Source organism: Bos indicus x Bos taurus, chromosome 5 (genome assembly GCF_003369695.1).
Source record: "Bos indicus x Bos taurus breed Angus x Brahman F1 hybrid chromosome 5, Bos_hybrid_MaternalHap_v2.0, whole genome shotgun sequence".
In the NCBI taxonomy this organism is placed as follows: Eukaryota; Metazoa; Chordata; class Mammalia; order Artiodactyla; family Bovidae; genus Bos; species Bos indicus x Bos taurus.
Window position 1 is genome coordinate 3,515,220 of NC_040080.1, and position 13,912 is coordinate 3,529,131.

General features: G+C 46.7%; 1 protein-coding gene across 1 annotated transcript in view; it reads left to right on the forward strand.

Annotated features, from left to right (window-relative positions):
• LOC113893376 (polycystic kidney disease and receptor for egg jelly-related protein-like) overlaps window positions 1–13,880 on the forward strand; it is a 28,923-nt gene extending 15,043 nt beyond the window's left edge. The window contains exon 3 of the mRNA XM_027543381.1: window positions 5,843–13,880. Coding sequence (XP_027399182.1) covers window positions 5,843–12,937 — 7,095 coding nt within the window. The 3' untranslated portion in view covers window positions 12,938–13,880. The remainder of the gene's footprint in view (window positions 1–5,842) is intronic.
• The last annotated feature ends 32 nt before the right edge of the window (window positions 13,881–13,912 follow it).

The following is a 13,912-nucleotide window of genomic DNA, read 5'->3' on the forward strand; positions in this document are numbered from 1 at the left end:
ATAATATAGTAGATGAAATCAGTAGCAGAATAACTGAAGCGGAAGGACAGATAAATGACCTGAAGACCAGAATCCGTGGAAATCACTGCCACAGTAGAGCATACAGAAAAAAAGAATGAAAAGAAGTGAAGATAGCCTAAGAGGTGTCTGGAACAACACTGAATGCAACAGCATTCACATTATAGGGTCCCACAGGAGAAGAGAGAGAGAAAGGACTGCAGGAGATATTGTAAGAGATAATAGCTGAAAACTTCCCTAGCATTGGAAAGCAAATAATCAACCAAGTCCAGGAAGCACAGAGAGTCCGAGGCAGAATAAAGCCAAGGAGGAATACACTGAGAAACATAGTAATCAAACTGACAAAAATAAAAGACATAGATAAAATATTTAAAGCAACAAATGAGAAATGGCAACACACAAGGGAGCTCCCACCAGGCCATCCGCTGATTTCTCAACAGAAACTCTACAAGTCAGAAGGGAAAGTCTGATAAAATGATATATTACACGATATATATAAAATGATATATTACAGTGATGAGAGGGAAGAACCTGCAACGAAGAATACTCTACCCAGCAAGACTCTCCTTTACATGTAATGGAGAAATCAAAAGCTTTCCACATGAGCGAAAGTTAAGAGAATTTAGCACCACCAAACCAGCATTACAACAAATGCCAAAGGAACTTCTCTAGGCAGGAAACACGAGAGGGAAACGCACTACAGAAAACAAACCCAAAACAATAAACAAAACGGTAATAGGGTCATCACTTCAGTTCAGTTCAGTCGCTCAGTCGTGTCCGACTCATTGCGACCCCATGGATTGCAGCACGCAGACCTCCCTATCCACCACCAACTCCTGGAGCTTACTCAAACACATGTCCATTGAGTCAGTATTGCCATCCAACAATCTCGTCTCTGTTGTCCCCTTCTCCTCCCACCTTCGATCTTTCCCAGCATCAGGGTCTTTTCCAAGGAGTCAGTTCTTCTCATCAGGTGGCCAAAATATTGGAATTTCAGCTTCAGCGTCAGTCCTTCCAATGAATATTCAGGACTGATTTCCTTTAGGATGGACTGGTTGGATCTCCTTGCAGTCCAAGGGACTCTCAAGAGTCTTCTCCAACACCACAGTTCAAAAGCATCCATTATTCAGTGCTCAGCTTTTTTTATAGTCCAACTCTCATATCCATACATGACTATTGAGAAAACCATAACTTTGACTAGGTGGATGTTTGTCGGCAAAGTAATGTCTGGTTTTTAATATGCCATCTAGGTTGGTCATAGCTTTTCTTCCAAGGAGCAATGGTCTTTTAATTTCATGGCTGCAGTCAATATCGGCAGTGATTTTGGAGCCCAAGAGAATAAAGGCTGTCACTGTTTCCATTGGTTCCCCATCTATTTGCCATGAACTGATGGGACTGGATGCCATGATCTTAGTTTTCCGAATGTTGAGCTTTAAGCCAACTTTTTCCCTCTCCTCTTTCACTTTCATGAAGAGGCTCTTCAGCTCTTCTTCACTTTCTGCCTTAAGGGTGGTGTCATCTGCATATCTGAGGTTATTGATATTTCTCCCAGCAATCTTGATTCCACCTTGTGCTTTATCCAGCCCGGCATTTCATATGATGTACTCTGCATATAAGTCAAATAAGCAGGGTGACAATACACAGCCTTGACATACTCCTTTCTCAATTTGGATCCAATCTGTTGTTCCATGTCCGATTCTAACTGTTGCTTCTTGACCTGCATACAGATTTCTCAGGAGGCAGGTCAGGTGGTCTGGTATTCCCATCTCTTTCAGAAATTTCCACAGTTTGTTGTGATCCACACAGTCAAAGGCTTTGGCGTAGTCAACAGATGTTTTTATGGAACTCTCTTGCTTTTTCTATGATCCAACAAATGTTGGCAATTTGGTATCTGCTTCCTCTTTTTCTAAATCCAGCTTGACCATCTGGACATTCTCGGTTCACGTACTGTTGGAGCCTGGCTTGGAGAATTTTGAGCATTACTTTGCTAGCGTGTGAGATGAGTGCATTGTGCAGTAGTTTGAGCATTCTTTGGCATTGTCCTTCTTTAGGATTAGAGTAAAAACTGACCTTTTCCAGTCCTGTGGCCACTGCTGAGTTTTCCAAATTGGCTGGCATATTGAGTGCAGCACTTTCACTCAGCTGGAATTCCATTACCGCTGCTACCTTCACTCATAGTGATGCTTCCTAAGGCCCACCTGACTTCACATTCCAGAATGTCTGGCTCTAGGTGAGTCATCACACCATTGTGATTATCTGGGTCATGAAGATCTTTTTTTGTACAGTTCTTCTGTGTATTCTTGCCACCTCTTCTTAATATCTTCTGCTTCTGTTAGGTCCATACCATTTCTGTCCTTTATTGTGCCCATCTTTGCATGCAGTATTTCCTTGGTATCTCTAATTTTCTTGAAGAGATCTCTAGTCTTTCCCATTGTATTGTTTTCCTCTATTTCTTTGCATTGGTCAGTGACAAAAGCTTTCTTTTCTCTCCTTGCTATTCTTTGGAACTCTGCATTCAGATCTTTCCTTTTCTCCTTTGCCTTTCGCTTTTCTTTTCACAGCTATTTGTAAAGCCTCCTCAGACAACCATTTTTCCTTTTTGCATTTCTTTTTCTTGGGGATGGTCTTGATCACTGCCTCCTGTATAATGTCATGAACCTCCGTCCATAGTTCTCTATGGACTTTATCTATCAGATCTAATCCCTTGAATCTATTTGTCACTTCCACTGTATAATCATAAGGAATTTGATTTAGGTCATATCAGAATGGTCTAGTGGTTTTCCCCATTTTCTTCAATTTAAGTTTGAATTTGGCAATAAGGAGTTCATGATATGAGTCATGAACAGCTCCTGTCTTGTTTCTGTTGACTGTATAGAACTTCTCCATCTTTGGCTGCAAAGAATATAATCAGTCTGATTTCAGTGTTGAGCATCTGGTGATGTCCATGTGGAGATGGCTCCTGTGTTGTTGGAAGAGTGTGTTTGCTACGACTAGTGCATTCTCTTGGCAAAACTCTGTTAGCCTTTGCCCTGCTTCATTTTGTACTCCAAGGCCAAACTTGCCTTTGGCCTTGTATAGGGACATACATATTGATAATTACCTTAAATGTAAATGGATTAAACGCATCAACCAAAAGACATAGAGTGGCTGTGGATGAAAACATGTTCCTGTATGTACTTCCACATACCACATCACTCTGCTTGACCCACCCACGAACTGTATCTAATTATTTTATATTGTTAACTTAATAATGTTCCCATTATGGATTGCAATTATAATTACCTTTTTTTTTTTTTTTGGTCTGGCTATTGATTTTGAAAACTGATAAACATCTTTTACAGTTGTGATTATATAGCTACTGCTCACCAAATACCATTATATGATAGTTGCTCAAGAGAAAAATAATAGAACTCTATATCACCAAATTAAGGATCTAATAGAAAAACTTGTCATCATTTTTAAAAATTCAGATGCATATCAGAATTATCTTGACATTTTTTGAAAAATGCAAATGGTCAGGTATTGGCTTTTTTCCCCAGAGCTCCAGATATGTTTCTAACGAGCAGTCATGTTTAAAAACAACTACAGTATATGATGATCCTTTACTTTTATCTAGTTGCTTCACTTTTTTAATTTCATATTTAGTGCTTTTATCTCATTTAGTTTATGTTCTTCATTTTTTTCATCTCTGTTTTTTCTTTTGATGTTTTTTCTCAAGCCTTTATCTAGTAGAAAAGCTTTTGTATACATATATATATATATATATATATATATAAAATTATGTATGAGGAAAGCCTAGCACTGAAGAATTGATGCTTTTGAACTGTAGTGTTGGAGAAGACTCTTGAGAGTCCCTTGGACTGCAAGGAGATCCACCCAGTCCATCCTAAAGGAGATCAGTCCTGGGTGTTCATTGGAAGGAATGATGCTGAAGCTGAAACTCCAGTACTTTGGCCACCTCATGCGAAGAGTTGACTCACTGGAAAAGACTCTGATGCTGGGAGGGATTGGGGGCAGGAGGAGAAGGGGACAGAGGATGAGATGACTGGATGGCATCACCAACTCGATGCACATGAGTTTGGGTGAACTCTGGGAGTTGGTGATAGACAGGGAGGCCTGGCGTACTGCAATTCATGGGGTCGCAAAGAGTCGGACATGACTGAGCGACTGAATTGAACTGAACATATATTTTGGAAAACTCACAAGTTTTGAATGAGATAGTTTTTGCCTAATAAATAGATTTGCCTAATAAAAAAATTATCACATTTTGATTTCACTTGTTTGACTTAGCATGAATAGAATGCTAGATTTCGAATTAAAAATAGATAAGCAACAAGCAACAAAGGTTTACTGTATAGCATAGGGAACTTCAGTCAATATCCTGTAATAAACTATGGAAAATACTTTCCAAACCAATATTTCATGTGTGTACACCCGGTCGTGCTGCTGTGCACCTGAAGCACCGTGACCCACTGTGCTTTGACGAAGTGCATCCACCGAAATAACAATAGTGATGACATGAAACGCCGAGAGTGATTCCACCAGGTGAACGGTGTTTGCTTGTTGTCACCCACTGCCTAAGTCCTGACTATTCTTTGCCACCCCACAGACGCACCTCGCCAGGCTCCTCCGTCCTACACTGTTTACCAGAGTTTGTTCAGATTCATACACACTGAGTCGGTGATGCAGTCTCACCATCTCATCCTCTGCCCTCCCTTCTCTTGCCTTCGATCTTTCCCAGCATCGGGGTCTTCTCCAATGAGCTGGCTCTTCTCATCAGGTGACCAAGTATTGGAGATACAGCACTAGTCCATCCAAAGAATGTGCAGGGTCGATGGTCTAAAAAACTCAGTTAAAAGGCAGAGATTGAATGAGTAGATAAAAGAGTAAAACTCTATTAAATGTGGCCTGTAAAACACTACTTATAAACATAAAGACGTAAATAAGTTGAAAGTAAATGAATGAAGAAAACAAATGCCACACAGACAATATGCACGAGAAGCGAGTGTGAGCATTTTATTTTACATGAGTCCCCCCCCCCCGCCCTGATTTATTGAGATATAATTGACATATAATGTGGCTTTTTAACAGGCAAAGGAGAAATTCAAATCAAAGACTGTCACAAAAAAAACCACATCATAATGATAATAGGATGAGATGGTTGGATGTCATCACTGACTATAGACATGAATTTCGTAAGCTCCTAGAGTTGGTGATGGAAACGGAAGCCTGGCATGCTGCAGTCCATGGGATCACAAACAGTCAGACATGACTGACTGAACTGAACTGAATGATAATAGAGACAATTCGGCAAAAGACATAACCACAATTGTGTATCTACCTAATAATTGGCGCTCCAAAATACAGGAAGCAAAAGTTAACAGAAGTAGAGAATTAAATAGAAAATTCCACGGTTACAGTAGGAGAGATTATCATCTTCTCTCAGCAACTGCTAGAACTAGAAAAAAACTGCAGGAAAGATATAGATCTAAGGAACAGCACCACCCTTCTTGACTTGACTCCCAGAGGACAGTAGAATACACATTCTTTTCAAGTGACATGGAACACACAGATGGACGCAAGACAGACCACACGGTAGATTTACACAAGTCTCAACTCGTTCGAAAAGGTAAAGGATCGCACAGAATAGTCTGTGACCATAACAACACTGAATTACAAATCAATAACTGTGAGGATTTTTACAGAAACTCTAAGAATCTGTAAGTGAAAGTGTAACTTGAATTGACAGGTCAGAGCCAAAGAGGGGAGATTAAACGACTGATTTCCGGGGCCGCAGGAACCCCACTGACCACGCTGACCCCAGGCCACCGAGGCCCCCGAACCCCACGCCCGCCGTGACCCCGGCCCGCGCCCCGGCCGCCCCGCGCCCGACGCGCCGTGTCCGTTGGCCCTCCGCCCTGCGCCTCCGACGCAGCTCGCACCGGGCGCTGCCATGGGGCCCGGGCCGGCTCTCCTGCTCCTGGGCCTGGGCCTGGGCCTGGGCTGTGGGCCCGGCCGCCCGCCTCCGCCCCCGGCTCCCGCGCAGGCGCCCGGCTCGCCGTCCCGAGACCGCCCCATCCCGACGCCCGCCGCGGCCCGAAGTGCCGCGTCCGAGACCCGGGCCCTCGTCCAGGCGCGGCGGCCGGAGGCCGCGCTCCGCTCGGTCAGGGCCTCCCGGGACCCCGGGGAGCGGGGCGCAGGCTTTGGCGGCCTTGGGGCCGGCCGCGCCCGCGTCAGCCTCCGGGCCCGCGCGGCCCCGGGCGGCGGCATCTTCCTGAGCGGCCGCCGCGGCCTCTGCCTGCCGGCCGGGCGGCCCCCGAGCCTCGTACCGCGCTGCGTCCGCGCGCACGTCCAGCTGCGCGCCCGCCGCGCCCCCGCCGCCGCCGCGCCCGCGCCGGTGGACCTGCAGCTGTCCGCGCCCGGCGGCCGGCTCTCCCTGCGCTGGCTGTCCCGCCTGCCGCGCTCGCTCGGCCCTCTGGAGTGGACCTTCCGCCTCGGGCTGCTCGGGCCCGCGGCCGCCGAGAGCCGCGCGTTGCCCCGTCGGGCTCTGCAGCGCGGCCGGCGCTCCTACCCGGGATTCGTGGCCCGAACCGAGTGTCCCACGGACCGGCCCACCCCGGTCGTCTTAGAAGCTGTCAGCCTGAACAGCTCAGAACCCACTGAGTCCTCCGTGTCCTATCAGGTATTGCGACCCTGGCCTTGTAAATTGGACCCCGTGAGGATAAATAGGAACGACGATAGACCGGTGCGACTGACCAGGGACATGGAAGACACCTTCAATGCAACAGTCATCCTCTTCTGTCCCATCCAGGAGTACTATTATCGGGGTTGGTATATCTATTCCGTTCCTTATGTAGGGGCCGTGCCTGACTGGACTAAACCTCTGGAAAAGCCACCGGTCAAGTTTAGTAGAGGTTTCTTCGAGGTGACTATACCCCCATATTCTTTACCTTGGGGGGTGTATCTGTTTAATTTCTCGGTGGTTGTCAGAACGCGGGATCCCCAGGTTCCAGGGAAGAACGACTCAGACCGCATCTATGTCGTCATTTTTAGACGTCCCCTGAATGCTGTTATTTCAGGGCCTTCCAACATCACAATTAATTTCACAGATGGGGTGACTCTCAATGGAAATATGTCTTCTGATCCAGAGGAAACAGACCCTCTAGAGAAAGAGAGACTTAAGTTTCTCTGGTACTGTACCACAAACCCAAGAAGGTATGGAAAAAAAATAACAGTGATAAGCAAGGAAGTTTGTCTCCCGGAGCAGGTTGATCTCAAGTGGACATGGGCTTCTGGTCCTATTCTCACACTTTCTCCAGAAACACTTCAAGGCGGCCGTGTATATTTTTTCAGACTGGTGATCCAGAAGACCAGCAGGTCAGCCTTTGCTGATGCAACGGTGCACGTGCTTCAAGGAGAGCCAGTAGCAAGCACTTCATGCATTGAAAATTGTGACCAGGTTCTGGTTTTATCAGAGAGATTCTCGTTGTCTCTGGATTGCACAGGTTGTACAGCAGGCCGAGATGTCTATCGGTGGTCCATTCTGACGTCTTCAGGTCAGGAGGTGCCATTGGACTGGACGGGGCAAACTTCAACAGGACGGAATGGTGCTTATGTGTCTATAAAAGCTTTTGCTTTCTGGAATTTCAGGGAAGATAAGTTTTGGATTTCTCTAAATGCAGCAACTTGGAGTGGAGTCACCTTGGTCTTAAGATATCCTTTCGTTATTCACCATGTCCCTATAACCATAGACTGCAAAATTGTTCCAGAAAAAGGAATTTCCTTCATTACTCAGTTTGTTGTCATTTGTACTCATTTCAAGCATAAGAACATTGTTCTTACATATAAAATAATAGTTCCTGATGTACATGGTTTTGGTGAGATCAGTTCTTTGAAAGAAAATAACTTTGGATCCATCCTGTATTTGGGGAAGAATTCCACATCGCCCCCTTCCTTTCTCCCTGTTGGTGTGTTGGACAGTCATTATGCCTTGAAAATAATTGCTCAGGCATATAATACCTCTCTGGGAGCTTTTTCTCAGGTGAACTTGTATGCCACTGTGCGGCCTCCCACTGACGTAAAGTCATCACCAACTGTGCTGGAGGAGTTATCCAACTTCACCGTGGGACCAAATTCCTCCCTGTCTACTTTGCTTCAACAGCAGGATTTTCTAAATGCAAGTTATTTAATATACGTAGTAGCTTCTGTCTTGAATAGCATGAAAACTGACGCAAGTCTTCAAGCTGACAAAATTAAACTCCGAGAACACCTTTTCAATCAGACACTCATTCTTCCTATAAACACTCTGGTGAATATTAGCCAGGTGGTCATGGCTGTTACTAAATTAACAGAGAATACCTCTGAGATCAGTGCATTCTCTCAAAAACTGGCCACAGTGAGGACTTGGCAAGCAAGCCAAACCCTCCAAGATAGTCATCAGAGAGATAAGAGCATTTCTTCTGAGCAAATAGAAAGTGTGTGCACTGGAATCTTAACAACCTTGTCTAACATCCTGAAACTGCTGGTTCATTATGAAGTCTTTGAAGAGCCTTTCCACGTGGTTGAATCTCTAGCAGACACGGTATTGGCTGTGAAAGTGCCGGAGAATGAGACCACTGCCTTGAGGACCTCCAACTTCAAAATGTATGTCAAGAAAACCGAAAAGTGGAATGTTACCAAGTTCTTCAGCACCCAGAAGCACTGTCAGAATTGTTTTTATCCCAGCCTAAATGTGAACAGCGTTCCTAGTCTGCCTGCCAGCGCTCCGATTTCGACGATGTTTTGTGAATTTGCGGATGACCCTTTCCCTTGGCTAAATTATGGGGAAAACATTTTGACCCAGGTGGTTGGATTCCGAATGACAGGAGTGGAGGCCACGGGTGACGTGATTGAGATCCCACCTGATGCAGTGGAAGTGCACCTCATCAGGAAAAACCTGAGCTTTGGAAGTTTTAATCTCACGGTGGGACCCAGCTCAGAGCCTTATGCAGTGGATGAATCTGCGACAAAGACGACAGGGGCGTTTAGCTTTGTTGTGGACAGTACCGCAGGCAGGGACGTGTTGATCCACATCATGACAGACGTGTCCGTCTTGTTCACGGTGTCTGTGTACGCAGGCCGTGAGATCACACCCAACTCTTTTATGACCAGCTACCTGGTGCCCCATAAAATCCCTCCGATTGCCAACGAGAGTGACCTGTTTGACCCGGAGTGTGCAGTGAAGGAGGCCCGAGTGGTCTGCCTCCCCGCGGCCCTGGTGCAGGTCATAGCTCAGCGAACCGATTCCTCTGAGTGCACCATCGCTGTGGTTCTACAGGCACCTCGTTTTGTCCTAAAACCCAATAACAAGTTGGTGAGAATTTCTGTTTTCAGCAGTGAATGCTTGGACATGTTTGGGATCCAGAGCGATTGGAGAGAAGATACCTGCGCTGTGGGAGAGAAGACCACTTGGCAAAGAGTGCACTGTATCTGCAAGAACCCACGGCGGGCCAAACGGCAGCTGGATATAATCAAACAGGCCAACCTTCGCCTGCATACCCACTATTTGACGGCCAAGGTGATCGTGGTCCCTAACCCTGTGGACTTACGAGTGGAGACAGTCAAGAACGTCGCCCCAAACCTTGTGACCCTCTTCACGGTACTTCTCATTTTGCTGTTGTACTTGATCCTTGCGTTCTGGGCCTTGCACAGAGATGAAACGGACCAGTATCTTAGGAACCATGTGATAGTTCTCCTTGATAACGATCCTTATGATAATGTGTGTTATCTAGTCACTGTTTTTACAGGAAGCCGTTGTGGTTCTGGGACCAGGGCCAATGTCTTTATCCAACTGCACGGAACTGAAGGTAGCAGTGATGTGCACTGTTTAAGCCATCCACAATTTACGACTCTCTACCGAGGAAGCATCTGCACTTTCCTCCTAGCGACGAAAAAGGACTTGGGTGACATCCATTCCCTCCGTGTGTGGCACAACAACGAGGGCAGGTCCCCTGAATGGTATTTAAGTAGAATCAAAGTGGAGAATCTGTTCAGCAGACACATCTGGCTCTTCATGTGCCGAGAATGGCTTTCTATTGACACCTCTTTGGATCGAACCTTTCTTGTAACCCCCCCAGATAAGCCTCTCAAGAAAATGGACTTTTTCCTCATAGATTTAAGTTACAAGCTGGGGAGAAGCCACTTGTGGTTCTCTGTTTTTCCTGCTGTCATTTCTACACCATTCAATAGGTTCCAGAGGCTGTCCTGTTGCTTAGCCATGTTGTTGTCAATGCTTCTGTGTAATAGTATGTTCTTCAATCTAGAGAAGGAGAATGAAGGAGAGACAGAAGAGTGGAGGTTCATCGAGTTGATGGTGATCGGACTGGAAAGTGCCTTTATTACCCTCCCCGTGCAACTAGTGATCACATGTTTGTTCATGTATTCCCAGAGGAGACCTCAGGTGACTCTAGGTGAGGTTACTCCTCGGAAACATCCTTTGAAACCGCCAGCAAGCCAGCACTGGGAAGAACGATTGGGAAACTGGCATGCCTATGAAATTGACAAGGCAAGCTCCCAGAAGCCTGTGTCTAAGAGACATGGTGTGAAACCCAAGGGTTCTGTCAACGTCACCTCTAAAAGACAGCCCCCGGCCAAGCAAGCAGAAAGCCAGGGGTCTCCCATCAAAAGCAAGGTCTCCCGTACCGAAAGCAAGGTCTCCAGAACTCAAAGGAGGGTCTCTGGAAAACAACACCAGGTCTCCCACACCCAGGGAAGAAATATAAACACTAATAACCCTAATATTGAAGATAATACAGATGTTTCTGTGGAGAAGCAGTCTTCCCATCCAGGTTTGGCATCCCTCAAAGAGAAGACCAGGATTGTCCTGCCACGATGGTGTATTTGTATAGCCTGGGTGTTGGTTTTTCTCATCTGCAGTATATCTTCCTTCTTCATCATATTGTATGGACTCAGTTACAGCTACAAAAAGTCAATAGCATGGCTGTTTGCATCATTTTGTGCATTCATTTTGTCAGTCTTTCTAGTGCAAATGTCTAAAATTATATTGATCTCAGCCTGTAGAACAAGTAAGGCCAAGTACGGTAAAAACCTTTCGTGGATCGGCGACTATCGCTTCACTGAGATCAAGCTGCATAACACCTGGAAGGACCCAGAAGAAATGCGAAGGAGCCAGGCGAGTGTCATGGAGCTCCGAAACTCGAGAATGTACCAGCCTCTCACCCAGGACGAAATCACGATATTCCAAAGAAAGAAGAGGATCAAAAGAAGAGCTTTCCTGTTCCTGAGTTACATCCTCACTCACTTCATCTTTCTGGCTCTCTTGCTGAGCCTAGTCGCTGTCCTACGCCCCACTGACAGCTTTTACTATAATCAGTTTATTCGGGACCAGTTCTCTGTGGATCTGGCAGGCGTGACCAGGCTGGAAGACATCTATCAGTGGCTGAACAGGGTGCTGTTGCCTCTGCTCCACAATGACCCGAATCCCACGTTTTTCCCTGACAGCTCCTCTAAAATCCTTGGCTTGCCACTCATGAGGCAGGTGAGGGCGCAACCTGGAGAGATAATGTGTCTGCCGGCCAAGAAATTTGTGGAGGGCAGCCTCAAAGGAGAGATTCGCTGTCACCCCGAATATGGCATTGATCCAGAAGACACAAAAAACTACTCTGGGTCATGGAATAGAGTTAGTAAGCGGGACACTGACAAGACGACCAGAGGGTTTACTTATAGGCCTCCGGAGAAGAGGTGGGCGTACTCTTCCTATGGGCTGCTGCACACCTATGGCTCAGGAGGATACGCCTTCTATTTTTTTCCAGCAGAGCAGCAGTTTAATTCCACACTGAGGCTCAGCGAACTCCAGAAAAGCCACTGGCTGGATGAGAAGACGTGGTCTGTGATTGTGGAATTGACCACCTTCAATCCAGACATCAGTCTCCTCTGCAGCATCTCGGTCATCTTCGAGGTCTCTCAGTTAGGTGTTGTGAACACTAGCCTGAATGCGCACTCCTTCTTGCTCGCTGATTTCAACAGAAAAAACTCAGCCGACTCAGCAGAAAACTACTTGTACTTGGCCATCTTCATTTTCTTCCTTGCCTACACTGTTGTCGAGGTTTACGTAATCACACAAGAACGGACTGCCTACCTGCAAAGTGTATATAATTTGCTCAACTTTGCTCTAAAATGTATCTTTACCTTGTGGATCATACTCTTTTTCAGGAAGCACTTCTTGGCCATCGGTGTAGTTCGGGCTTACCGGTCGAACCCTGAGGATTTCATTCCCTTTCATGCAGTGGCTCAAGTGGATCACACCATGAGGGTGATTTTGGGTTTTCTGGTATTTCTGACGATCCTGAAGATGCTCCAGTATTCCAGGGTCTTTTACGATGTGCGTCTGGCTCAGAGGGCCATCCAGATTGCCCTTCCTGGCATCTGCCACATGGCATTGGTGGTGTCCGTGTATTTCTTTGTCTTCATGGCATTTGGGTACTTGGTGTTCGGGCAGCACGAGTGGAACTACAGTGACATGATCCACGCCACCCAGACAATGTTTTCCTACTGTGTCTCAGCTTTTGAGAACACGGAATTTTTCAATAACCGGGTTCTCGGGGTCCTCTTCCTCTCATCTTTCATGCTGGTGATGATCTGCATATTGATCAACTTATTTCGTGCTGTGATTTTGTCAGCCTATGAGGAAATGAAGCAGCCCGTGTATGAGGAGCCCTCAGAAGAAGTGGAAGCCATGACTTATCTGTGTCGGTGCCTAAGATCTGCTTTTTGCTGCCTGTGCTTCAAGCCCAGGGCGGAAGACGAGCCCAAGTTCTTCATCAACATGGTGTACGGGCAGCCAGAGAAGAACAGCCGCCACTACCTGGGGCTGAAGACCAGAAACATTAATGGGAAGAAAATGGTTTACCTCGTCGTGTGATCCATGGCAGTGTCAAGGCCCACAGACAGGTTCCTCCAAAGGCTCGGTTTCTGGGGTCGAGGGGCGTTTCATGGCTCAGTTGTGTTTCCCACCCGTATTCTTCACAGTGCACCCCGCGTCTGGACGTGTCTGCAGCGGAGGCCTCCAAGCTTGGAACTTGAAAGGCGGGTCAAGGGCAGCATGGCCTCTGCGGAGAGAGGAGGGCGACCATCTGTGAGTCCCGGGTTCATTTCCCTTTTTCTTAGAAGCTGCTGTCTTTGGCACCGACTGCAGTTTAGAGGGTTAGAGACCTAGATTTGGGGGAGGGAGCTGAAAGGGCCCCCAACCTCATCTCAGCTTGTCAGAAGCAGCAGGTGAACGCTCCTGCTGTCCCGGTCCCCCTGTCCCCGAGGCTGGGAGGCGAGGGCTAGTGGTTGGGGGCAGAGCCCAGGTCCTCCGGCCCTGCTGGCCCTTCCCTTTGCTGATGGGGCTGCAGAGCCTCCCTGCCTCCTTACCCCCACCACACACACTCCAGCTGGGCAGGGCTGGAGGGGCCTCATGAGGGGTCCCAGGAGTGGCCCTTGTGCCTGGAAATGGAGGGATGTGGACCAGGGTGCAGCAATCTGAAGTTTCCCGTGTGCTCTTAAGGCCACTGCAAGTTATGGATGTATAATTTAGTACCATTTCTGGCCATGAGACACGACTTTTGTTAAACAAAAGGGTGTGTGTGTGTGTGCACGTGCGTGCACGTTGTGAGGTTTACACTGGAAAGCAGTAAATATTCCATGTAATGTGTTTTGCCATATATACTTCTAGGATTTGGGCTTTTGGTTATTGTTGGCCTGCTGGATTGTTTAGAATACATTGTTTAAGAAAATGGGCTAATAGCTCTTGTATTTTCACCCCAAAGCATGTTTCTTTATGTAGATGCCACTTTAAGCTTGATCAGAATTAAATCTGCGATTTCTTCCCTGAGGCCTTGTAGTGATTTCTGTG